Source organism: Simochromis diagramma, unplaced genomic scaffold (assembly GCF_900408965.1).
Source record: "Simochromis diagramma unplaced genomic scaffold, fSimDia1.1 OVJJ01000308.1, whole genome shotgun sequence".
Taxonomy (NCBI): domain Eukaryota; kingdom Metazoa; phylum Chordata; class Actinopteri; order Cichliformes; family Cichlidae; genus Simochromis; species Simochromis diagramma.
In genome coordinates this window covers 2409413-2433987 of record NW_024386785.1, presented here as the reverse complement: position 1 = coordinate 2433987, position 24575 = coordinate 2409413, and the positions used below count along the sequence as shown (strand labels likewise).

General features: G+C 39.6%; 1 protein-coding gene and 1 non-coding gene across 4 annotated transcripts in view; both read right to left on the bottom strand.

Moving 5' to 3' along the window:
* itpr3 (inositol 1,4,5-trisphosphate receptor, type 3) overlaps positions 1 to 24575 on the bottom strand; it is a 66961-nt gene that overhangs the window by 23149 nt on the left and 19237 nt on the right. For 2 of the 3 annotated variants that reach the window (XM_040022747.1, XM_040022748.1), the window contains 27 exons: positions 23460 to 23530; positions 19740 to 19861; positions 19374 to 19460; positions 15930 to 16088; positions 15664 to 15762; positions 14650 to 14733; positions 13984 to 14130; positions 13788 to 13883; positions 13480 to 13524; positions 12977 to 13119; positions 12144 to 12243; positions 11742 to 11902; positions 11515 to 11656; positions 11161 to 11325; positions 10719 to 10891; positions 10240 to 10359; positions 9877 to 9958; positions 8880 to 8995; positions 8500 to 8751; positions 5256 to 5400; positions 5020 to 5164; positions 3939 to 4153; positions 3562 to 3682; positions 2364 to 2390; positions 1332 to 1386; positions 1080 to 1245; positions 460 to 627 (listed from right to left, as the gene is read on the bottom strand). In XM_040022747.1, the coding sequence (XP_039878681.1) occupies positions 460 to 627; positions 1080 to 1245; positions 1332 to 1386; positions 2364 to 2390; positions 3562 to 3682; positions 3939 to 4153; positions 5020 to 5164; positions 5256 to 5400; positions 8500 to 8751; positions 8880 to 8995; positions 9877 to 9958; positions 10240 to 10359; positions 10719 to 10891; positions 11161 to 11325; positions 11515 to 11656; positions 11742 to 11902; positions 12144 to 12243; positions 12977 to 13119; positions 13480 to 13524; positions 13788 to 13883; positions 13984 to 14130; positions 14650 to 14733; positions 15664 to 15762; positions 15930 to 16088; positions 19374 to 19460; positions 19740 to 19861; positions 23460 to 23530 (3406 nt within the window). The remainder of the gene's footprint in view (positions 1 to 459; positions 628 to 1079; positions 1246 to 1331; positions 1387 to 2363; positions 2391 to 3561; positions 3683 to 3938; positions 4154 to 5019; positions 5165 to 5255; positions 5401 to 8499; positions 8752 to 8879; positions 8996 to 9876; positions 9959 to 10239; positions 10360 to 10718; positions 10892 to 11160; positions 11326 to 11514; positions 11657 to 11741; positions 11903 to 12143; positions 12244 to 12976; positions 13120 to 13479; positions 13525 to 13787; positions 13884 to 13983; positions 14131 to 14649; positions 14734 to 15663; positions 15763 to 15929; positions 16089 to 19373; positions 19461 to 19739; positions 19862 to 23459; positions 23531 to 24575) is intronic. The other variant, XM_040022750.1, reaches the window with a different exon arrangement.
* On the bottom strand, positions 6903 to 6975 carry trnak-uuu. Its single transcript has one exon. It is a non-coding gene; the product is annotated as a tRNA-Lys (tRNA).

Sequence of the window (24575 nt, the reverse complement as noted above, 5' to 3'; positions counted from 1 at the left end):
TCACCTTGTTCTCAGCTTATCACATTCACAAGATTTTCAGAAGACTTGACCTCTGACCCTGATGTTCGAACTCATCTGAGATTTTTCAGTTTGAAAGTCCTACGTCGCTTTGCTCTTGAGGATGCTGGTTAACAATGCTGTCTGCAGCTGTCTGTGTTTGTGTCCACAGCATACTACAATCAAAGACTAATACTCTCACCAGCTGAGCTATGCAGGCTTTGTATTACACGTCTGCATAAGACCTAACTTACGTACATTTAAAACCTTTGATTTGAAAAGTTTCTTCATAATTTCTCATCATGCGCTCCTGCATTCTCAAAGCTTTAGCTTTCACACACTCAGTAGTATCACAATACATTTTAAAAATGTTTTATTTAAACAGGGGGAAAAATCCACAGAGATTAGAAAATCTCTTTTGCAAGGATGCCCTTATCTTGTTCTTATCTCATTAGTCCTTACCTCTGTTTTTTCCTTCTTGTCTTTCTTGTCCTTCTTCCCGTCTCCTCCTCCCGAGCTTTTCTTCTCCACCCACAGTTCAGATTTCTCCACCAATGTCCTGAGGCGATCCAGATCTGCCTTAATCAGCTTGTAGTTCTCCACATCCTGAGCGGAGATCAGCAACTGGACCTGCAGTCACAACTTGGAGGATTAACATGAATATTCTGCAATATTTTTCATGTTCTGAGTTCCCACAGAAGACTGTAGCAGAAAGCCTGGGTTAGCAAAGAAAGCACCGTTATGTTTGAGGTTTTATTAAACTAGCTAACGCAAAGAAAGCCTGGATATACTGAACTTACTTCGCACTACACCCCTCAGGGCCACAGATCTCCAGGAAGATTTGAAAAATTCAGTGAATACAAAAAAATAGACCATTTGAAGGTAATTATGACGAGTTTAATGAAGAATTGCTGGTCTTAGCTAGTGTTGTGTACACTGATTCTCATGACTGTACTTCTTCTGCTTTTTATTACATTCCCTTCTGAATGACAGTAAAGCATTTTAAGGGGTCAGCATTTTGTTTAAGAGATACTGGATTTGTTTTGTGCTTATTTATGTAGATTTTGCATGTCTGTGTGCACCTGTTTAAAAGTATGTAACATTTCCTGTCGCTGGCTGAAGTGTCTGAAAAGCAGCTGCAGGGCTGCAGACACCAGAGGAGCGTAGTCATGCATTGTGAGGTGGATCAACACCCGCAGGAACATGCGACCACCTTCATCGTCCACCTCCAGGATACTGTTCCCTTTTCTGCACACAAACACACAAAGTACTTAAGATGTGTGTATGTTGTATTAATAAAACCTGTGCATGAATGCATGTCCAGCGATACATACCCAACTCCAAACATGGCCTCTGCCTGCTCTCCAATGAACTGCAGGTTGATGGTGGCTGAGTAGGGGACAAAAAGGCAGATGTTAATAAACAACAGAACTGAAATTAATTATTCATGGTTTCACACCAAGTTGCTCATACGGTTCACTCTAAATGTTACCCATTACTGTGCAAAAGTCTTGAGCCAACCCTCATTTCTTGATGCTCTGCTAGGAAGATGGACAACATGTGCAAGCATAGATAGAAATACAAACAGTATGGATCATTCTAATATGCTTGAAAGTCAATATTTAATATGACTAGATTTATTCTTCAACACAACCTGAACTCCCAAATTCCTTTAATTATTCTTTAGCAATAATTTCCAGTTTTCTTGAACAGTCCAAACCTCCTCTTTGGATTGGTTAGCTTGTTCTGTTCTCTTTCAAGATGATCCCACACTGCTTCACATTGTGGAAATCTTTCAATCTGAGTTCTGTTTATCTGGACGCTGAATGAACAATGGGCTGTGAGTCATTAATATGCAAATTGTCTTGACCATTGATCAAAGACCGCTGATCGATGGTCATGAGTACCAGAGAGTTGGGGAATGGCTGCAATCACAGCATTGTAAGATGGTGAAAGATGTCCCCTTTAGCCCCCTCCTTGATTCAGGGATGCTTTCCCATTTACGTGAAAAGTGTTCTTTCAGTGGTGCTAGTTTCAGTCATGTGCAAATGTACTGTTTATAAGGTTGGAAACCTGCAGTCAGCTGAGACTGAAGAAGTCACCTGGATGAGTAACGAAACGTTTCACCCACTGAAAACGCTACGTCCAGATGAACACAAACCTTTTGGGATTTACTTACCTGGATGAGCATGCATCAAGACATTCCAATCTAAGTCGTGCACCAACTATTAAGAAATAGGGTTAAAGACTTTTGCGCAGTAATTTGTGTTATAATAATAAAATGACATGTAAACTGGTGAAGAAATGTGGCATGTGCTCTCTGTAGGTTCTTCTTTGCCTCTAATATGAGCTTATCTATGCACTACCTGTCATGTCCATGTTAACCGGCACATCTGAAGCATAGGGAGACAAGTAACACAAGCACCTTAAGAAAAACTGCAGGGTGGATATTCAGGTAGACAACACGCAAAAGTTTTTCTAAAATCTGTGTAAATTTATCCCATCTCATTAAAGTTTTGTTAAATATTGAATTATTAGATTTATCATATTTTAATGGGACCTGTCATACCTCTTTCATATACATATTTTTATTTCTGGATCCTAGCAGAACAACCTCACAGTTTATGTCATTACCTGGACCCAGCATTTTGAGTTTCTTGTGTTCTAGTAATATTTTGGATTATGTTTTATGTTCAGGTTCATTTATAGTCTTAGTTGTGAGTTTCTTTTATTCCGTGTTTAGATTCTCGATTATTAGATTCCCTCTTGTGTCTTTGCCCTCTGTGTCTCTCGCGGTGTGTCTGTGTGTATATATGTTGTGAGCCCTCGCGTCTTGTTTCCCTCCTTGTGTTCCACTCTGTGTTTCTCCAGCCCCTCGTGTCTCCTCTCTGCCCCTTGGTGCAGCCCTGGCTGTACTACTATTAAGCAAAGAAAATTTTGAGGAAGGAAAAAAGGAAAAAGCTGTGCAGCTTATGACTCACAGTGAACAGTAGTGCAAGTAATGACCTCATTACTTGAAGAGTTGTCCATGAAAAAATCCACCATTATAACAGTATATGGATTTCAGAAAATAAGGAAAAGCATAACAGGTCCCAGATTATTTGAATTGTGTTTTTAGGTATTTAGATAAATATTGGAAACGAATTCTTCCCTCAGGGAAGTGCTACAGGTGCATCAGCACAAAGACTGACAAACTCAAGAATAATTTATTCCCAAAAACCATAACCACGCTGACCTCACACATGCACTGAAAACACAGTTCCACCCCCCAATCCAAGCACTTCCCTCCATAAACAGAACACACATCATCACTGTGCAACTACACTGTAAATATATGTCACTATTTGTATTCCTGACTTGCATATTTGTACATTGTATATTTTTGAATACTGTTCAAATGTATATAGTGCTGCAGAACTGTGCACTTTACCCCCTTTCTTGTCTTTTCCCACATGTATGCACATGCATGCATATAGAAGCAGAAGACAACTTTTTATATATAGTTTATGTATGTTAGAGTTAAAATGAATTGAATGAGTTTATTTCCACCAGCTGTGTTTCTACCTGCATGCTCCATATTAGTGGTAGCGTCAGCGTCAGCCATGGGATAAACGTCCACAAACTCCTTCTTAAATACAGACAGGAGGAAGGAGAGGCGATAGTCCAGACGGACATTCAGGATGAACTGATGAAAAGGAAAGTGGAATTCAATTACAATAACATAATTTTACATATAGGGTTTGAATGTCATTCTTATAACTTTTCTTACAAACTAAAGGCATTTTGTGAGCAGGCCCTTTTGCTAAACACTGGTTGGGCAATGTTGTCTAATCGATATCTAATAAATTTCATTTTAAATATTGTACTGCATTGGATGGGTGTACCTAAAAACAAAAAAGTGGCCACTGAGTGTAAAATGTGTTAAAATTATTGTATATTACCTGTAATATCTCCAGTATCTTCAGCTTAGTATCCATCACTGTCAAGTCCATGTTGTCGAGACTATCTTTACTGGCTCTTTGTCCTTCAAGCACAAGCGCTGGCCCCATTCCTGCCCCTCTGGAAACTGCACCTCCGAATATGGACTGTTTCCTGTTGAGGACCATGGTCGACATCATCTGACCCATCCCGTGTATAGAGCGCTTCACGTTCTTGCCTTAACAGAGAGAAGAAAAAAAGCATGTCAGTGTAATTAACCCGACAATATTCGAAATAAAGTCAATAACAGTTATACATGGGCACAAAAAGACCTCTTGGAACGAGTCCAAGAATGTTGTTGCTGGACGGTCCAGCAATATAACCAGACATAAACAAGTAGAAAACAGCACAAAATGAAAGGTGAAAATAACTGAAAAGAATCAATAAACAATAAAGACAAATGAAAAAATGCTTGAAACAGAGAATGAGCTGAACTTGATAAAACAAATCAGCCATGTTTGGTTAAAAAAAACTGGAAATACAGATCAAATGACCAGAATATACAAATGCAGATGAGAGAGAGAGAGAGAGCAAAAAAGATTTACTGCAATTCCCATAAATTCATGAACAAAAAGACCTTTTCTTCATAAGGGAAGGAACAATTGAGCTTTAGCGAGCTTTAACATTATAATAGATGAATAAGTTATCAAGGTATCAAAGATAAATGTTTGTTTTTGTTTGTTCCTTTTGACTTTTAATGGACTTTCATTGGACTAAATAGAACAAGCGCATTCAGAGATCGGTGCGAACTTGACCTTGAACTGATTTTCACAACAATTTGAGTTTGGGCTCTTGTTAGTATCTACTATCACACAAAATCTGAAGATGATATCTTAAAATTGTGGAATCTAAACTGCTCACAAACAGGCATACAAACAAACAGGGCCCGTTACATTCTCCTAGTTCTTTTAAATAGAACTAATAAAAATAAGTAAGCAATTGAAGATAAAAACTAAAGTTAAACTTGGCAGCAAACCTGATGTTGTTAAACAAGTTGTTGTTAAACAATTGAATGTCTTAGCTTGTTATGGTATTTTAAGTCACCTGATGCATCATCATTGAATACGAGACCAGCGTGTCCTGGATTGAGTCTGCAGTCAATGATGCCCAGCAGGGTCCTTGTGAGTCTGAGCAACTCAAAGAAACTGTAGAAGCCAAAGTAGATCAAATGTCTGGCCAAACTCACCACCTGAAGGAAGAAGGGAAATGGAAGAAGTAATAACAGACAGTAGTAGTAGAACTTTTTAGTGAAGTTGTAAGACTAGGGAGTAGAACCAGACCTCATATGTGAGCTTGTTTTTCTCCTCGTCATGGAATGGCATGTCATCATTAAGGACGTTGTTAAGATACTCCTCCATGAAGGCCATAGTACTGGAAAACCGGTTCTTCTTGTTGTCCCTGCTGTCGTCCATGTTAGAGTCATAACTAATGATGAAAAAAGAGAAACACCACAATCTTTGTAATAATGTTTTGAGGAAAAAGATCTGTTGTGAAAAAAGCAAGACCCCAGAATACTTACCGGAATGTTAGAGATTTTCTACATTATTCAATATAACCAAATCTCTATAATACAATATAATCAAGTAAGCCTTATATTCTAAACCAAGTATGCCTTATATTGTATGTGTGTTCATATAGTTTCACACGGGCAACGCTTATTGTTAAAGAGAACATAATGCATTCCTTACTTAAGTGTTTGAGATGTTTGACAAATCATAATATACTTTGTATTTCTCACCTCAGTATGTGATGTCAGATAAGCATGATATACTTCTATGTTGTTATTTTCAGTATATGTGTGCAAGGTTAGATAAGCTGAGGTAATGCCTGACCTCTCCTCTGACAGTTAAAAGAGGAAGTACTATGTAACCCATTTTTGCCTTATAAATAAAGCAAGAAGCCTGTGCTCGTGGTGTTTGTCTTCTCAGAGCATTCACCCGCATGTGTGTGTTCTCAGAGACGCTCACCCGTGTACACGTTTTTAAACTCTCTGACTTGGTCTACAGTGTGTCATTTTCTCCCTTATTGTGTTTGAACAAATGTCAACCCCTGACACGGAACGTAAGATGAAAAGTATTACATTGAATTGAAGGACCTATGCAGATTCAATCTCATGACAGTGTTGGAAAAGTGTCAGGAAAGTCTTTATGACAATACTCAACTTTAAATAAGTGGTTCATGATCCTTTCTAAAATATATGTAGCCAAGAAAGAGGCACATATGTGGTATCGCTCTTTGTGTTGCACCTGCGGATTCCCTCTCACTTACTGTCAGGACGTTCCATAATCTATTTGACCATTTGTGCCACGTAGTAAACCAGCTATTACTACTGGACACATTACCTGTACTGGGATAAAGATGACTGTCAAGACTTTTGGAGTTCTTCAATGAACCCACTAGACCATTTAGAATACGCTTATAAAGAGTGTCCCCTCCTAGGTGTATTTCATTGAAATGGTGGTAAAGACTGACTTGTGTCTTCAACCTAGCTCACTGGCCACGCTGTGCTCTCCAAGTTACAAAACGAAGATGCACGATGAAATGTCTGAAGCTCCTCCAACTGAGTTATCCCGGCCATGGCCAGAAATGTCTAGGCCAAGTCTACAGGCCAAAAACAATATTTATGTGTAAACTACATGCCAGTGTTGGAACACTGTCGAAACGCCATTCAGATAATAAATAAGAGGATCGTTTTCACCTTTTCTGAAAGCAAGGAATTTATGACATTAGCATGTCAATAGGCTGCAATGTGAAGGAGCCTACTCTTGTGTGGTGTGTCACCTCAGCAATGGTATGAAAGCTGGCTTTTGGATACACTACAGTTTGTCAGGTAGGAACTCTGGAACTGATGACCAAGACGACGGTTTACGCAAAGTCTCAACCAAATGTTAAGAAGCGTGCTTGCCTTCAGGTGCAAACAGACACAATGCCTGAACAGGGACTTGAACCCTGGACCCTCAGATTAAAAGTCTGATGCTCTACCGACTGAGCTATCCAGGCTCTGACAGTTTCTTCAACGGTGACGCTAAAGCCTGAGCACAAGGGCTTCAAAAAGGTCCGTTTCAAATGGCGTCACAACTACTCTACTCAACACCTTTCAAAAGTGAAGTAGCATAATCATTATCAACCTTTCTGAAAACAAAGGGTCACAAAGGCTCCAAAGTAGGAGATGAAGCAGATGAAGCCAAATACGTATCCAAACCAACTTCCTTCCAAGCCAAAGACTAGAAAATATGGTGAAACGTATGTTTCCTTTGGCTTCACCTGAAGAAGTGCCAAGTTAGGTCTCTGCAATAGAATTAGTTTTCCTTATGCAGGGAGCACGCTCTGGGCTCTCCAAATCACGGAGAAACAGTATCCCACATTTTTAATTTTTAAAACACTTCTTGTAATAACTAACTACTCCTGACATTTTGGAGATGTTAGCTATTCATACAGTAAAGTTACAGCGGAATACAAATAGTATCAGGCTGACCCTACGTAACTTGTTCCCCTGGTTCAAATCACAGACAAACAGTATCCCACAGTTGTTAATGCTTTTAAACCCATTTTGCATAGAGAGGCATTTTTGAAAAATGCAATAGCAATGTTGAATATTATTAAACAGGAAAAACAACAACATACCTCATACCGTGTACATTATAACATAATAGACCCATTTCTGTAATATACTCACATATCTATATTATTGCTAATATATATTGTAATATATCTATATCACTAAAGCACTTCTGGATGGATGCAAACTGCATTGCGTTGCCCTGTACCTGTGCATGTGCAATGGCAATAAAGTTGAATTCTATTCTAATTCTATTCTATTCTAACTACACATAAAATAAGTACACCTTGACGCCTCTGCCTTTCTAAATGGAGAGACAGTAACTACGTGTGTGTATGCAAGCGTAAGTGTAAAAACTGAGGATAGTAAGATTAACAGTATTTTGTCATTGTAAAAATTCATCTCATGTAAACAATAATGTGGCCACAGCGTGACGTGAAAAAAGGCACATACCTTTGACGTTGCGTGACGAACTCTGTATTCCTCGTCCACACGTAAACGCAAAAACTGAGTTTTAAAAAAGTCTCTGTTTTCGGTGATTTGAAACGCCGTTTACGTGTGAACAAAAGCCCCAAATGCATAGAAACAGCTGTGTTTTTAAAAATACCTGTGTAGGTGTGGACGTAGCGTAAAAGAGTTAGTAGTTTGTTTTATTACTACCAGTAATTTATTGCAGTTCACTTTTATTCGTTTAATTGTTTGAGGTGTGAATAAACCGCAATGGAGTTTGAAAACAAAATATGGGTGTGTGTGGTTGGAGGACATGTTTGTGCGGGTGGGGGTGGGGGGTGCTGCTTTATGTTTAAACCGCATGTTATAAAAACTATAATTTCCTTAACAGCGTTTTGTATTTTTGTTCCCTTCCTCTTTTTGAGTCAGAGTGAATCAAAGCACAAAGCTGCCACAAGACAGCCCTATCACAACTTCTCCAGAAACATTTTACTGCTTTACTAAAATCGTCTTACTCTTTGATGGTGATGGAGGTTGGAATCTCAGTCCAGAGCCGGGCGAATTTGACAGGAGTCACCAGTTCCTGAGGGTCTCGGTCTACGTGAGCATGGAGCATGAGGCGGCAGAAGGATGCCCGGAGGTCAAAGGGAAGAGTCTCATCCATCATGCACAGGAAGATCAGCTCCACATCCAGCTGTTTGGAGATCTCATCTATTGCAAGATACTGACGGTCCAAACACATACGGGCAAACAGCTTCAGCTGATACCTAAGGAAGTCCACAGAGGCAGGCTCTATCAGCTTTGCTTCTTTTTATCGTATTCTTGGATCACTTTACAAAAGTCTGTTGGATTTTTATGAGATTTGAAGTGAATGGCTGTTTTTGTTTGGCTGTACCTATAGTAAGTGAGGACGTTCTCATCATGAGCATTTCCTTGTCTTGCCTCCTGAGCCAGCTGTCTGATGCTTTTCTCCTGTTTCTCATTAGCTTTGTCTGTCCACATCAGCCACACCTGCAGGAAGAGTAGAACAGACATTTTCATAATACCATCCATCTAAAAAGTAAGAACATGACTGCAGCAAAGACCAAAATAATTTGGTCATCATTAATTGTTTAGTCTTCTTCAAATGTAATGAACCTTTCACCGAGACATGAAAGTGAGTGATTTGTTTAGATATGAGATGTTTGCCCATTACACCATTTTCTAGAAATACTACTACCTAGTCACATGTGGTTTTGCTATCAGACAGTAAGTATATTGTATTCAGTCCACAATGTGGAAAAAATAAATTAATTTTGTAATTGTTGTAACTTTTGGTGTGAACTTTTTTAACCAATCAGTATTCTAGATATAAACAACAGCCTACTGAAGTTTTGAAAATCAAAGTTTTCTGTGTCTTGGGAAACAGGATTTTGAATTGGTTCAATGTATTGTGGTAATGACCACAAAAGATGGACAAAGTTTCCATTTCTGATACATAAAGCCATTCCAGAAGTGCCCTGCATTATTTCTCATAACCAGTAGGCAGTGACTATGGTTCTAGTTGCAAAAACACGTCCCACTATACATAAGTCTAAAGAAAAAATGTTCACTTGGTCTACGACCTAAGTAATTAGTGTTATTCTCTTCTTTTGGATTTTATATTTGTCACTAGTTTCTGCTCTTACTGAATTACTAAATGAAATTGACTTTGAAAATGACGGTCCCCTTTAATTTAATAAAGGATGATAAAGCAGCTTTACCACATAATGAGTGTGTCCTATATAAACACCAAAATGGTTGCAGTGAAAACACTCAGCTTGTGACTTCACTAACAAATGGGTGGCGTAAACAAGACTACATCCGTCTTTTATATCTATGGTAACGATTTACAAATATACAGACAAACATACCTCATCCTCATCTCCAAAGTCATCCATTGCCATGTAGTCTCCTTGAACACCACCAGAGGGCGCCTCCTTTGGAACACGACGCCTGGAACAGGTAGTAAAGTAGATCACGGTAAACAATTAGACTAAAAGTTATAGTTCTCTCTCTCTCTCTAGATATAGATATATGTGTGTATATGTAGACATGTAGGTAGATAGATATGTAAAGACCAATTACACACACTCTTTAATTTTTACTCTTTGTTTGTTGGTGGGGTGCAAACTGAAAAAGCTCATTCTCCCAAACTAAACTAAGTTTTACTGCAGTGCCCACAGGGTAAGGTAAAGTGAGATGGGTAAAGCGATCTTTATTCCCTCCCGCCTCACTCTGTCTTAATGAGGATGTCCTGGTTTTTGGGGTCCAGGACACATTTACAGATGAGCTCCTGTGTGACGGGGATGGCCACGTTGTTGGACACACACAGGTCTGACAGGTAGTCCAAAAACCTGCAAAGTCCAGGAAACACCAAGTAGTAAAACAGAATATAACAGAATAGCACTTTATTACCACTTTCAAAAGTAAAAGCTATAACTTTGGACTATATCACTGCTTGGATTTGCCCAAAAAATGCAAACATCCTTATCAAAGGCAGACTGCAGGAATTTGAGGATTTTGACTTCTGCAGGGGATAAGCAATAGAAAATTTTGCCACCGTCCTTATTAGAAAGTCAGAAACCACTGCTGCCTTGGTGTTAGCAATTTTAATCGCTTCACGCAGCTTGTGTCTTTGGATTGAAGATTCAAAATCCCGGAGTCTAATCTGCACTTGGCATGTACTCGGGATTGTTACTGTCTCCGTGCGTACCTGGGTTCTCGGTTCTTGCGGACCAGACTGACAAAAGTCTCCACCTCGGTCTTGGTGATGTGTTTCTCCAGCAGTTTGCGGTTATTGTGCAGCAGGGCAGTGATGGTGTCCTCAGCCAGGATGTCGTACCCAATCTGACTCTGCATCACACCGAACTGCTTCGCTATATACTCCTGGAGAGGGGAGAATTTTGAGTCTCTGTGATCACTGTTATCTTCAGCTGCTCTACCATTAAGAGCTTTATCAGGCATCAAAGTTGTGTCATTTTTAGCATTTAGTAGCTGGTTTGTCATTCTGCTTTCACAAAATGATTGAAAATAAGAGCTTTTGGCTTAACAAAGAAAACACCGGGACAGCTCCAAACTCGTAAAAGTCTCAACTTTATAAAGCTTATAAAGATTTGAAACAATAAAAACTAGTATGAATGTCATCGTCCCCTCACCTGGTTCTTGCGGTAGTCATCCTGAGAGTGCCGGAGGACTCTGTAGCTGAGTCTGAGCATGTACTGGTAGGGAGCATTCTTCTGGTCGGCCAGCTCCTCCAGGCACAGCAGAGGACCTTCCCCTCCTGGCCGGTCCTTAAAGGGGGCCTTCAGGATGCCGAAGATCTGATCAAAACACACAAGCACACACTTTCAGAGAGCTGGAAGTCCTTTAGGACATGGTGTTTGTATTATCTGATGTTGCACTCAGAAGGAGTCAGAGGACACTGGTTCAAGAGTTGGTTGGCACAGGTTCCAAACCAGCCCTTGTACTATTTTACTGGAAAAGGTGTGTGAGTACTTTTAGGATCAGACCTGTTTGAGGATGTTCTGTTCTCTCATGAGCTTTTGTCTCTCTCGGTTAGGTTTGGTCATCACTACATCCAGGACAGGCTGCCCGCTGTTAATGACGTCAGCCACAAAGAAAACCACATCTTCCAGCAGCTTGATGGCATACCTGACCAACAGAAACACCAGAAAGCATTAACTCCTCCTGAGTGCCAACAAAGAAAGTAAACTTTCTTTTCAACGTGGCTCATTACTTGCGGTCGTTCTGACTGATGAAGCCCTGGCTGAACTGGTCCACCACAGTGCTCAGCATGGCGCTGGCATCATTGGCAAAGTCCAGATCTCTGATTTCCATCACAGGAACGGAAACAATAGCGAACGCTTCTTTGTCCTCTTTTGTGGGACATGTCCCCAACTGCAAAAGAACTTAAATTAATATTAAACAGACACTTCAAAGAGTAACTTCATCTTATTTCTGGTAAAAATGTCCCAAATATTCCTTTGTCAGATTTGAGAACACCAAACAATCAAGTATTTGCAGTCACTACATCATACAAATGTTTTTGTAATTGTAGTTCCTTAAATTAAATTAAATGGAAGACTAAAATCAGCTAAGCACCTTTTGGCAGCAAACCTGATCAAAACTAAGACCTCACCATGAGCCTGATAGGTCGCTCCTCATCGATATCGATGGGGACGTTGGTGCTCTGGATCCAGGTGTTCGTGCAAAGATGCCTCAGGCGCACGTATGAGTTTCTAAAAGATACACAGCCCTCGGTTTTAATCCCTTCAACTTCGTTCTGAAGTCTGTGGGCTCCTCGTTAAAGAAAACTAATGTCTGTCATACAAATGCAGCTTAAGAATCATTGTCAACTATTGTCTTATATATTATTTATTCAATATATGTAGGTCAGTTTCACAAACGTTTTTAAAATTCACTTTTAATAGTTTCCCTGTAAAAACAAATAATCTGAAATGAGAGTTCCCCATAAAAATATAACAGTTATTGGATATTTTTAGGGAAAAGTTAATGAGAACACAACAAGATATAAAGAAACAGCAACATATAACAGCAATATAACGACAAAAACACTTTATCAGATGATTTAAAAGATCTGTTTTGTTTTTTAAACGTTGAAAAGACGAGGACATAAAGCTGCAAGCTTCTCTTAAATCTTGTTTTTAATTTTCCCTTTTTTCTGTGAGGTACAGTGAAATCATTCTCTTTTTCAGACAAACGGTCATTGTGTATTTAGTTGAAGTGCAAAGCAGATTCATTAAAATGACATTCAGTCAATTACGATTTCAAACTATTTCAAAATGTTATGACCTACATAATTAAAATGGTTTCCCAAAGCCAGACACACAACCAGTACACTCTTCAATTTCTTACCATCTGAAGCAAAAGTGGACCTCGCTCCCATAATGTCCTCTAAAGTCTTTTACTGTGAAACATCTGCAGGAAGTTAAAGGACTCGTGTGTTCCTACCGTGGTACGAAGGAGTCGGTTTTCTGCAGCGTAGTCGGGTCGAGCTCGAACAGCGAGGCGATGTCGCTCCCATGAGGCACCGCGACCAGCTTGTACTTGATCCTCTCTCCGTGGGACCGCTTGTTGCTACGGCTACCGTCCATCTACAGAAAGGTCAGAGGTCATGTATAGGATGTAAAGGGGTTAGATTACTGATCAGCGTGGACTTCATTCAGAGGAGGCTGTTTCTGGCTGCATCGATCTTTGATGAACTTGAAAAACGCATCAAAATGAGGCAAAAGTGTTGAGGCACTTCCTGGAAACAATATTTCATTTTTCCTGAAAATTTTGAAATGAAAATGTCTTTGCCTTAAATACCTGAACGTAAATGTCATCAGAGAAAAGTCAGACACAAAGTGTCCCGTCTCCTGCAGAGTGTAGTTATAGCCCTTTCAAAATAAAACCTGGACACCCGCTCTGACTTACCGATGCCTTATATCTTATGTGTCATGGAAGAGACTCACCGAGGAAGACAGCTCCACATTGTCTCCTTTATAACCCGGGTTCTCCTACAACAACGACAACAACAACAACACAAATGAGAGGTCTTCAACAATGAATTTATTGGATAGCAGCTCTTTCCTTTCCTTCCAACAATTCATTACTTATATATTATTTATAGATAAATAATTATCAGTTAGCATCTACATCTATGAAACTGCATCTGTTGTAGCAAAACCACAGCCGTAGCGTGGTGTTTGGTATTTGCTTTAACGGTCAAACTTCATTCATGGACTGCTTCTTTAGTCCACCCGCTTGATCTCATAGTCACCTCAGCAGCCAGGTAGTTTCCAGTGGCCAGGTGTTTGAAACGGTAGAGACTGTTCCAATGTCCCGCCCCTCCGCGGCATGGATCATGATGGACAACCTGTCAAACCAATCAGCACATAAAGAAAAAGTTTAACACAAGTGGAAGTTTAGAGGAAATTCTAGAGAATTTGTGCACTTGTGTGTGTTTGTTTGTGTACCTCAACCTCCCACAGGGCGTTGGAGCTGGTCGCTGATGTTGCTGACTGCCTCAGCGTGGTTCGGAGGAAAACGTGGAGTTTGCTCTTGTATTCATCGCAGGTCAGAAACTTTTCCTGCTCAGCGTGAAACAAACGCACCACGTCGCCCTGACAGAGACAGGAAGATCTTAAAGGAGGACTGAAGGACAATTTGGGTTCGTCTGCAAGTCTCCTGAGCCTCTTATTTATCGTTTATCTCTGAAACAATGTTGGTGACAAACAGCGCTCCTGCTGGCTCTTTGACTTACTGACAATAACTGTGACTCTTGGGGTGAATTTCAGCATAAAACATGCAGTCACAGAACTTTACTATGCAAAGAGTTAAAAAAGATCCCAGGAGACGGCCTGGAGCTGCAAATATTCCAACAAATAAATAAAAAGTAACAATGAAACTAAAAGTAGGAAAAGGCGAAGGTGAAGACCTCCACAAAGGAACGGTAAAAAACAGGGAAAAGACTTTAAATTACTGAAGTTATTGTTCAGATGTTGTTTTAATGTCTAATTTGAATATATGCATGTGAAAATTTTAAATCTATCTGTGGCACTAAACACGACTTCCTCTTAAAACACTAACTAATGTCTGTATTTCTAGCGCACTTATACTGTGTGCAGTGCTGCTTCACTCACTCCTTTGAGGACTTCCTCTCTGTGATCGTTGAACATCATGAACAGGTTGATCTTCCAGCTGGTGTTGCAGTTCACAGAGTTCACCTGCAGAGGGCGCAAACATGCTCTCGTTAGGGCAGTGTGCATTTGTATAATCACTATAAACACGTTGATCAAATCAAAACATTTGTGTTTCTTTATGTTTATTTTAACGTTTTGTGCTTTGAATCTCTTTCTAGGCTAATACTTGTGTTATTTCTTGCCTCATATAATCACATTTATTCTCTTTTCAGATTTGTTTTCACATTATTAAAATATCTATTTTGTCATGTTGCATTATATTTATTTAGCTATATGAAATTCTACCTATTTGTGCTACATTACAGGTTTATTGTGATTATTTTTACAAACTGTAACTATGGAATTTCCAGATTTTAGGATAAAACAGATCTTATCATTTTGTCTCTTTGTAGTCATTTGGGAGTCACTTTACTGTGAAATTCATTAGACTAACAGAAACCCACGGGCCACTTGAGGTACTAAACAGTCAGCAGTTTCCCCACGTGAAAATATTTCTATATATCCAAAGAACACGCTGCTTTTCTTTCTTTTTATTGGTTTTAAACTGTTTGTTTTAAGAAATCATTAACTTTAACGTGTTAATAATTTTCCAGAAGCCTCAGTCTTATCATTTAAATAAATAACTGCAGACTCTGCTCACAGTAACAATTATATCACAGCATCCAGCAGCGACGCCATGTTTAATGAGCAATAATTAAGATAACTGAGCTTTGAGGTCTCAGTTAGAAAAGTGCTGTATAAGAATCAGTCCATTTACTATTTGTGTGTGGTGTGTAAAATGAGTAAAGTGCAAGTCATGTATTTTCCTGTCATCATGGCAAATGACACATAGTGAATATCCGGAATGTGAGAGAATAACCTGCATGTCATCTCTAAAACAAGAGGGCGCCAATTTCAGGGAAATGACAAATGCTGAATATTTCTCTCAGTTTTCTGATCGTCACTTTCTCTCACCTCTTTGCATCCCGGATGGTCGGTCAGTTCGTAGTTTGAAGCGTGCAGCGGCTGACCAGCGTTCACCGGGTTCAGGATCACTTTATCTCCCACCACCACCTGCAGCAGAGAGCAGACTGAATAATCTGCAACTATGGATCGATTGTATATATTTTGATGCTCTGATGGTGGCACTAAAAACGAAAGGTCAGGCTGTTGCCATGAGCGCAGATTTTCCCGTAATGTGCAACAGTGTTTCACAGATGTGTGGCGTAATGTGCATTTACATTGTCTCCGTTGGCACGCAGCTTCCAAAACGGCTGGATGAAGTGCCAGGAGCCTTCGTTTCCCGTCCCGTCCAGAGTGACTCGCATGGCGTTCTTCTCCAGCAGAGCCGGCAGCCGTTTGTTCACCGTCAGGTATTTATTACTCTTCATGTGGAGCAGCTGCAGACACATGTACATCATTGCACCGTATGTCACGTAGACAGCATTTAAAATATGTCACTAGGGCATTATATAACCAAATGCCCCCCCAATATAGTGAGCAGCTGTTTTAGGGAAGAACAGAGCCCATGTTGTTTTTCTGTTTTTGTTCTTATTTTGCTCTCGATTACACCTGAAAGGTTTTTAAAAGCTTTCTGGGGTGTTTGTGACTCAGCAACTGTTCTGGAAACAAGATCTTTACTTTGTCTTTTTTTTTTTTAACATACTGTGAAAAAGTGAACACAAATCACAAAAACCTCACAGATTTTTTGCTGCTCTGGTATTTAAAAGAGACACTACTGTACATTTGATTACACTTGAAGGAAAACACTGACTTCTTCACTAGGATTAGATCAGTGTAACTAAAATTACTTTTATGTTTAAGAAAGAGTTTTGTACATTTGTTGTTGTTGTTTTGTTTGTTTGTAGTTCACTAACACCGAGTTAGTCATCAACCTAGAAACTCACTGCACTCGTGGTGTCACAGACTGCAGATTTGAAGAAATAAAAACAGAAATGATTGGAGTGAATTTTTGCTTCTGTGTTGTTTAGTTAATAAACTTAATAGAGACACTTTTCATTTTTCATTTCATGGCTGAATGTTTTTAAACCTGTGAAAAAGTATCTTCACTAATCTTTTGCTCTTCAGGTTAGTGACACAGTCATACGTTCTACACCTTAAAAACAAACACACACACACATTGGGTGTGGTATCGTCTGACTGAATCTTATTCAGATTGTTCTGTGGGAAGTGTGTGTGTGTGTGTGTGTGTGTGTGTGTGTGTGTGTGTGTGTGTGTGAGAGAGAGAGAGAGAGAAAGAGAGCGAGGGAGAGAGTAATGACAAGAGGTCTTCAACCTTGAAAGGAGGTTAATATTGACACTAACAGATAACAGCATGTACATACTCACTAAAGCAGTGCTGCTGTGTGTGTGTGTGTGTGTGTGTGTGTGTGTGTGTGTGTAAATGATCATACAAACACCAGCAGGGTCGATTACAGCTATAAAAAGGGGAGCGGAGGCGTGTGAATCACCTGGTTATCATGGCAACTGATGTCGCCCTGCTAGCAAAGAGCAGCCGTCACAGTGCAGACACTGGTTGGCTTCAGAGCAGGAAGTCCTGATAGACAATGCAACTCTGCAGGCGTGTTCTTATATGCAGACGTGTTCAGACGTGTAGCCTGTGAGTGCCGTCTAACATCACCACAGTGAGATTTAAAAACACGTCTGCACTGACCTGGAACTTTGATTCTTTTGAACTTTTAAATGTGCAGTAAGTTGGATTTTGGCCTCTGCTGGGTGGTGGGAAAAAAATTGTTATAGATAATGTGTTAAGGTTTCTTTAAACTGCAGCTGCTGCACACAAAGGACATTAACATTACATTACAGACACACCATCTGTTAAATTGTTTGTTATGTGCTTATTTTTATTGTAATTCTTTCCCTACAAGGGATGAAAAAACCTTTATTACAAAATATGCGTGAAAATGAATTTCAAGCATGGATACTGGCAAATGTCTTTTATTTTATTAGTATCAATATTCAGCCGATGTGGTGCGTTTAGCTAAACTGAAAAGGGATAAAAACACCGAACGGAAAAAAAAAATAGCATAACACATTAACTCAATCAGACCAACTGATAGACAAAGTAGCAAAAGAGTTTTTAGCAATGTGTTAAATAAAATTAAAATTCATGACTGGGCCATCAGAGATGTTCTGGGAGGGAAGCAAACTGTTGGCTAACTTAGAAGCTACCACTGAAAGTTTTTGCTATAACAATCTTATGATGGTGTTCAGTCATTGGCTAAAATCTCACTTTTCCATTTTTCCAGTGTCAGTTAAATGTCACTTCTCTCTCACCAACCATCTGAAATTGAAGAAAACAGCAGTATGACCTACTAACAGGGGGCTCTTAGGAGCGCCGTGAAAACGAGGTCATGCACGCTTCCTGTTAACAATACTGCGAGTGGGCACGGGCCCGTATGGCAGCATTATTACTTTCAACAAAGAGTTTATGTGGCTGGTTGGTTACCGGTCTTTATGACAAAAAGGGCAAATCTATCTGACATTCTGTCATGTGCTCACTCAAAATAAGAAAAATAAAAAGTTCAGATATTCTTCTGGATCAAGGGATTTATATCATGCATGTTGCAAAGGGAATTTTCAGCATTGGTGAATCCATTTTTTTAAAAATCATGGTTGGGCCTACCTAATGAAGGGAAACCTAAGATTCGCTCTCTTTGATTGAGCCATTAGGGCTTCTTTCAAGTTACAAGAACTCGTACAATAACTAAAACATTTTCCAGCTTTTGTTATTTCCGCTGCACTTCAAGCTAAAGTTCCATAAAGCTGAGGCTAGTTGATACATCAAGACTGCTTTTTGAGTCATATCTAAATACAAGAGCATAAAATGAGAGGATTGACGTGCAAAAAAGAAAGCTTGCAGTTGTTTCTACATTTTTGTGCCCATATCAGTGAAGCTGCTGTCAGGTCATGTCAGACAACGACATCTTTATGGTAGTCCTCGTCATCGAACATTCCTGTCTCAAATTGTAGCTGAAAAGTTTATGTAAAAAGTGCAAAAGGAAATGTGTGAACTTCACTGACACAGCATGTGCTCATAGAAGGAAGCTTACTGGGCAAAGTAAATACATCCAGAGGGCGCATGATGTTGACTGACAGTCTGATATGTTTCGTCTTTGGGTTGGTTGCAATGAAAAAACATTAACAGTGAAAAGAAATCGATGAGTCAGACGCAGGTAAAGGAAACAAGTGCAAACGTTGTTTACCTTCAGTCATGAGCGAATCATGAGGCAACATGATTCTGGGCTCCTTGCATCCTTCCTTGAAAGGCCTGCTACAGTCTTTCCCTGTGCCATTTCCTTCTTTATTGATTACATATTTCTATGTGGCAGTTTTCTCTCTCGTCTTTTTTAAATCATTTTGGTGTTTGGGCATATGTTTCTGGCCTTTTTTTGCCACCTTTGTTTTGTGGTTTTGCATTTCTCTGTGGAGGGTTTCCTCCTGGAGTCATTTAGTCAAAATACATATAAATGAACTGGATGACTCCATTAATCAATGAAAATGAGAACAAGCAGTGTATTGGAGAATATCTGCTTATTCATGAAAGACTGTGAGCGATCAATCATACTAAATGTTCATAATTGTCTGTGTTTGGTCTATAATCACATAAATAGCCTACAAATCTTTGTGCTCCACTTCATTTGAATGAGAAATAATTCGTTTACCTGTATGACAGTTCCATATTTGACCACGTCTCCATGGACTTTCTTGTTTTCTGTCTCGTTCTGCTTCTGCTCCAGATTTGATGCATGCTGCAACAGACACAGTTCAATCCAATTAAACACAGCTCAATCGAATTAAACGTCTGCCAATGAGCCCTCTCTCAGGCTGATGTATAATTTGACAAATAACAAACCACCAACAGCAAGTCTGTAGTCATATTTCTCTGTTGATGTGCAATGGTGCCCAAGAATATCTAAGATATGTTTCGCTTCGCACAAAAACTGAGGGATTTAGTAATGATGTCCTCGTAGGTTAGCTAGCCTAGCTTCATCCATGCGCTCATGCTTCTGCTGAAATGTGTGTGTTACCTGTAGTTTTTGTAGCAGAACCACATCACCAATCTTGTCCTTCTCATGTTTGGCTTGTTTTGCTTTCCAGAACTGCTTCTGAGCAGAGTACCGACTCATAGGACAAACCTTAAACAGGCAGTCTGCAAGATGAAGAAGAACAAGAAGAAGGCACTTTCTTTGTTATTACATCATAAGACCGCCTGCAGAATGGGATGGAATTATATATAGAGATGCACCGTATAGTCAACACACATAACAAAAAAACGTAATGTCATATTTAAGCAGGAATATCTGATGGATTGTGAATCAATACTGGAAATAATGTAAACTAATCCTCATGCTGGGTGCTGCCTGTTTATGGGCTTAAAATGGCCACAAAGCTAAAACAACATGTGGTATTTCCCAATGATTAATTTTAGGACCTAAAATGTTTTAGGAAGATTGACTTTGAGTCTTTAATATATACAAGATATGCTCAGAATGAAAGGGTTTGGGGTCAACTCAAACTCAGCCCCCTGCACATGCACTGCCTGCCCACCAGGGGAGAGCTTCCCTTCTTACTGTCTATATGTCACTACTATTTACCAGTTTCACCAAGATGCTGGTCTCAATCTGTGTCATGCTGATGACTTTTTTTTTAAACATTTGGTTATTATTTTTTAGGACATATTTAAGCAGAGTAATAAGTGACTTCCTTTGATGTAAAATGATAAATGGCCTGTATTTGTATAGCACTTTACTAGTCCCTAAGGCTACACATCCAGTCATCCACCCATCCACACACACTGGTGATGGCAGCTACATTGTAGCCACAGCCACCCTGGGGCGCACTGACAGAGGCGAGGCTGCCGGACACTGGCGCCACCGGGCCCTCTGACCACCACCAGTAGGCAACGGGTGAAGTGTCTTGCCCAAGGACACAACGACCGAGACTGTCCGAGCCAGGGCTCGAACCAGCAACCTTCCGATTACAAGGCGAACTCCCAACTCTTGAGCCACGATCGCCCCAGTATATCATAAAACCCTGAAGATCATCATTATTAAATCCCAAAGGATTTAATAACATAGCGAGATAAAATCTGATGGACATTTGTCTTGTTTTATGATATGTAAGGGTTAATAAAAATATTGAAAAGGTTAATCAGTAACAAAAATATTATGTTTCCTTTTGGCAGGCTTCCAGAAATCGACCAATCATGTTGCTATTTAAACACAAGACAAAAAGAATTGAGTGATAAGTGACTTCAAGCCACTTGTTTGTGTGCTATGGAAGCGGAAGTGGCAGACATTTGTGCACAATGAAAATGTGAGGCATCGCCATGGCTGTTAGGATTCATCATGTGGGCACGATGAATGAGTGCACAGAAGACAGACAGACTTTGTTTAATTAGACAAGATAAATAAGCAATTAAAAGAATGCTGGAGAGAGCAGCATTCAGTAAAACTAATACAGTTGGAGCGAAGTGATGCAAGAGCACAAAAGACGGGCAAATATTGACTCTCCTCCAGCAGATCCTGTATGTTTTCACGCTGTTCCAACTGTGTGTTTGTACAGCAAACAGAATTTGCCTGTGTGTAATTGCTCTGTGTAACATTACTAGGATATTAATGTTGTAAAGATCAGCTTAACGTAGAGTGCTAAGCTTTGAAACAACCATGGAGAAATCATATAGTATTTAATTAGGGTGTAATTGAAGGAACAATGATGACTTTTGGACGGCCGTTGATTTTTTTTAGTTGATATAAAAATTGGGTTAAAAACATTTGGAGAAACAGCTTCAACGTTTATATTTCAGAACATGGCTTTATTTATTTGATCTAATAATTCAAATGATATTCATTATTATATATTATCATTACTGTGTTCTTACTTCAAATAATGCATGTTTTTCTTAATAAATTAATGCATTTACCCACCATTGTTGTGTTCCTGCACCTTTAACGGTGCGTCCACACTCCTTTGTGCCTTATTGGCTTTTATGAACTTTCTCATACGTTTTTTAGAGTTTTTGACATAGTTTTTATGTGTCAGAGCTGCTAACAGTGTGACCTACTTAAATAAATAATAAATACATTTTTATTTATATAGCACCTTTCAAGACAGAATCACAAAGTGCTGCACATAAGATTACAAGTCATAAAAAGATTTAAAAAGAGAAAATAAAACAGGCATAAAATTAACCAAAAGCAGTTTTAAAAAAGTGAGTTTTGAGTTGTTTTTTAAAAACAGCTGCTGAGTCCACAGTTCTTAATGTTTGGGGGAGAGAGTTCCACACTCTCGGGGCCACAGTGGCAAAAGCTCTGTCACCCTCAGTCCTCCTCTTAGTATTTTTTATAGCAAGTAAGCCCTGATCAGATGACCTCAAAGACCTGCTGGGGACATCGGGCTGTAGCAGATCAAAGATGTAGGCAGGTGCCAGTCCGTGCACAGCTCTGTAGGTCAAGACCAGGATCTTAAAATCAACTCTAAATTCAACAGGAAGCCAGTGTAACTGAGATAATAACGGTGTCACATGTGAGGACTTGGAGGATTTAGTCAACAGCATAGCTGCAGCGTTTTGCACAACCTGCAGACGATCCAGAGAACCTTTGCTTAGACACATAAACAGCGAATTACAATAATCCAAGCGTGACGAAATAAAAGCATGTACAGCAATCTCAAGTTCAGAGCGAGATAACATCGGGCTTAGCTTAGCCACATTTCTTAAATGATAAAAACAAGACCGAACCAGAGATTTCACATGCCCGTCCAATGTGAGACTCGAGTCAAAGGTGACACCTAAATTCCTGATAGAGGATTTAACATAAAGTGAGAGAGGACCGAGGGCTTTCACTATCTGCGATAGAAACCTATCAGGGGCGCATACGAGGACTTCGGTTTTCCCCTCGTTGAGTTGGAGGAAATTTGCAGCCATCCAACGTTTGATCAAATCTAAGCAACCACTCAGACGCTGAAGCTTAGATAAATCCTCGGGCATAAAAGAAACATACAACTGAATATCATCAGCATAACAGTGATAAGAAATGTCCTCAAAAGAGCCCATTATATGCTGGAGGGGGAGAAGATAAATTAAATCTAATGCCAAGATTTCAAATTTTAAATAAAAAAGGAACATAGTTCATGAGGGCAAAGACTTATGATAAAGAGAGAGATTATTTATTTGTAAAATTAGTTTAAACAGTCAGCACGGTGAACTTCAGTCCATCAGTCTACCTGTTAAGTCTATACACTGCTCTTATGTCTTCTTTGTTTTGCTATCAGATGGTTTTGTTTTTCCATGTGGACTCTTGTCAGCCAGCAGTAATGCTGAGGAAATGTGTGAGATGTTTAAATGCAATTTAACAATTTCATAAGTTTGATCATCAGACACAGGAGCCGCTGTCTGTTCTGGATTTTAACTTTTTTTTACTTTTTGCTGTCAGTCTCTGTTTGTGGTCCACTTATAAACTGGTTCAGCTGCTCAGTGAGAGCAGATGGTGAAGTAAGTTTATAAGAGAGAGAAATCACCAGAGAGCAGCTGGTGGAAAACTTCTCCTCCAATGGTCTCTGATGATCATAGCTGGACTAACATCACACGCACTCCATTTATATTTCATACAACACACTGGAGGTTTCATTCATCGTCATGAATCTGTTTATCACTTAAATAGAGCAGCAGACATTTATACCAAATTAAATAAATACCAGAATACCATTACTGATCCAAAACACAGCAGCACAGCAACAGTCATTCTTACCCCTGAATTTCTTTGGGGGGTTGTCCAAATCTCCAGCAGCTGGCTCAACCACACATCGGTCATCTACCAACCTGCAGACAGACAAAGAACAGGAAACATGCCGTCAACAGTGGCGTCACTCAGAGGGAGAGCCCAACAACATCACAACAAGTAAACATTACACACTTTTCTTATGCTTATTTCTAGCTCCATGTTATACAGCAATTATATACGTGTAAAGCAATTAAAGTAGTTTTGTGTGATTCACAGTTCAGAAAAATCCTTTATCTTATACCAGGCTTCGGTGAGGCCCTTCAGTTCATCCTTTGTCTGAAACAAGCACATTAACCTTTCTTACCATCCAGGTAAGACTAAATACCTGAGTTTTCACCAGATCCCACATAAAAAAAATCACCACGTATTAAGACATGGCATTAAGTGGGACTCAAAAAGAAAAAAACATGAACTAAAATCTCATGTTTTAGGCGCTCAGGTGCTCTGCTGATGAAAAATCACCCTTTAAAATTCATGTCAGGAACCTGATGACAAGGCAAAAAGTCAGGGCCTTAGACAGGCTTAGAGACCAGTCAGCAGCAGCCAGGTGACCGCTGCTTGTTATGGAAAAAATCCCCAAGAAAGTGAGTTTGATGTCTGTTGCTGTGAATTGCCCAAGTCAGTAGGGAAAAAACTGTATTCTCTAACTGGTTAGCCGGGGGTGGCAGAAGGTTGCTGGCCATAAAGAGGCATGCAGTCCTGCATCACTAGAAGTTTGCCACAATCACCTGTACCCCCCTGCCATGGGAGGTGCCCACTCCCAAACACTCGCCTGCTTTCAGTTTCTGGCACTTTTTCCAGTTAACGAATAAACATCCTTTTCTTTCCTGGTGACCAGAGGTTGCTGAGGGCGTCGCTGACCTGTGTGACTGAGGCTGTAGGTTTTTTTTGGTTTCAGAAGTATGCAGCTCTGTAGTTTGAAGGTTGTAGAGACAACATTGTAGGTACTGTAGAGAGTCACATGACCTAACAAGCTGAAATGACAGTCGGGTTGAAGAACAGTACTTTTGTTGTAATGCTTTTCCAAGTTATATCTTTTTTAAATAATTAATTACAAACAAACTTGGAGAAAATAATTAAAAT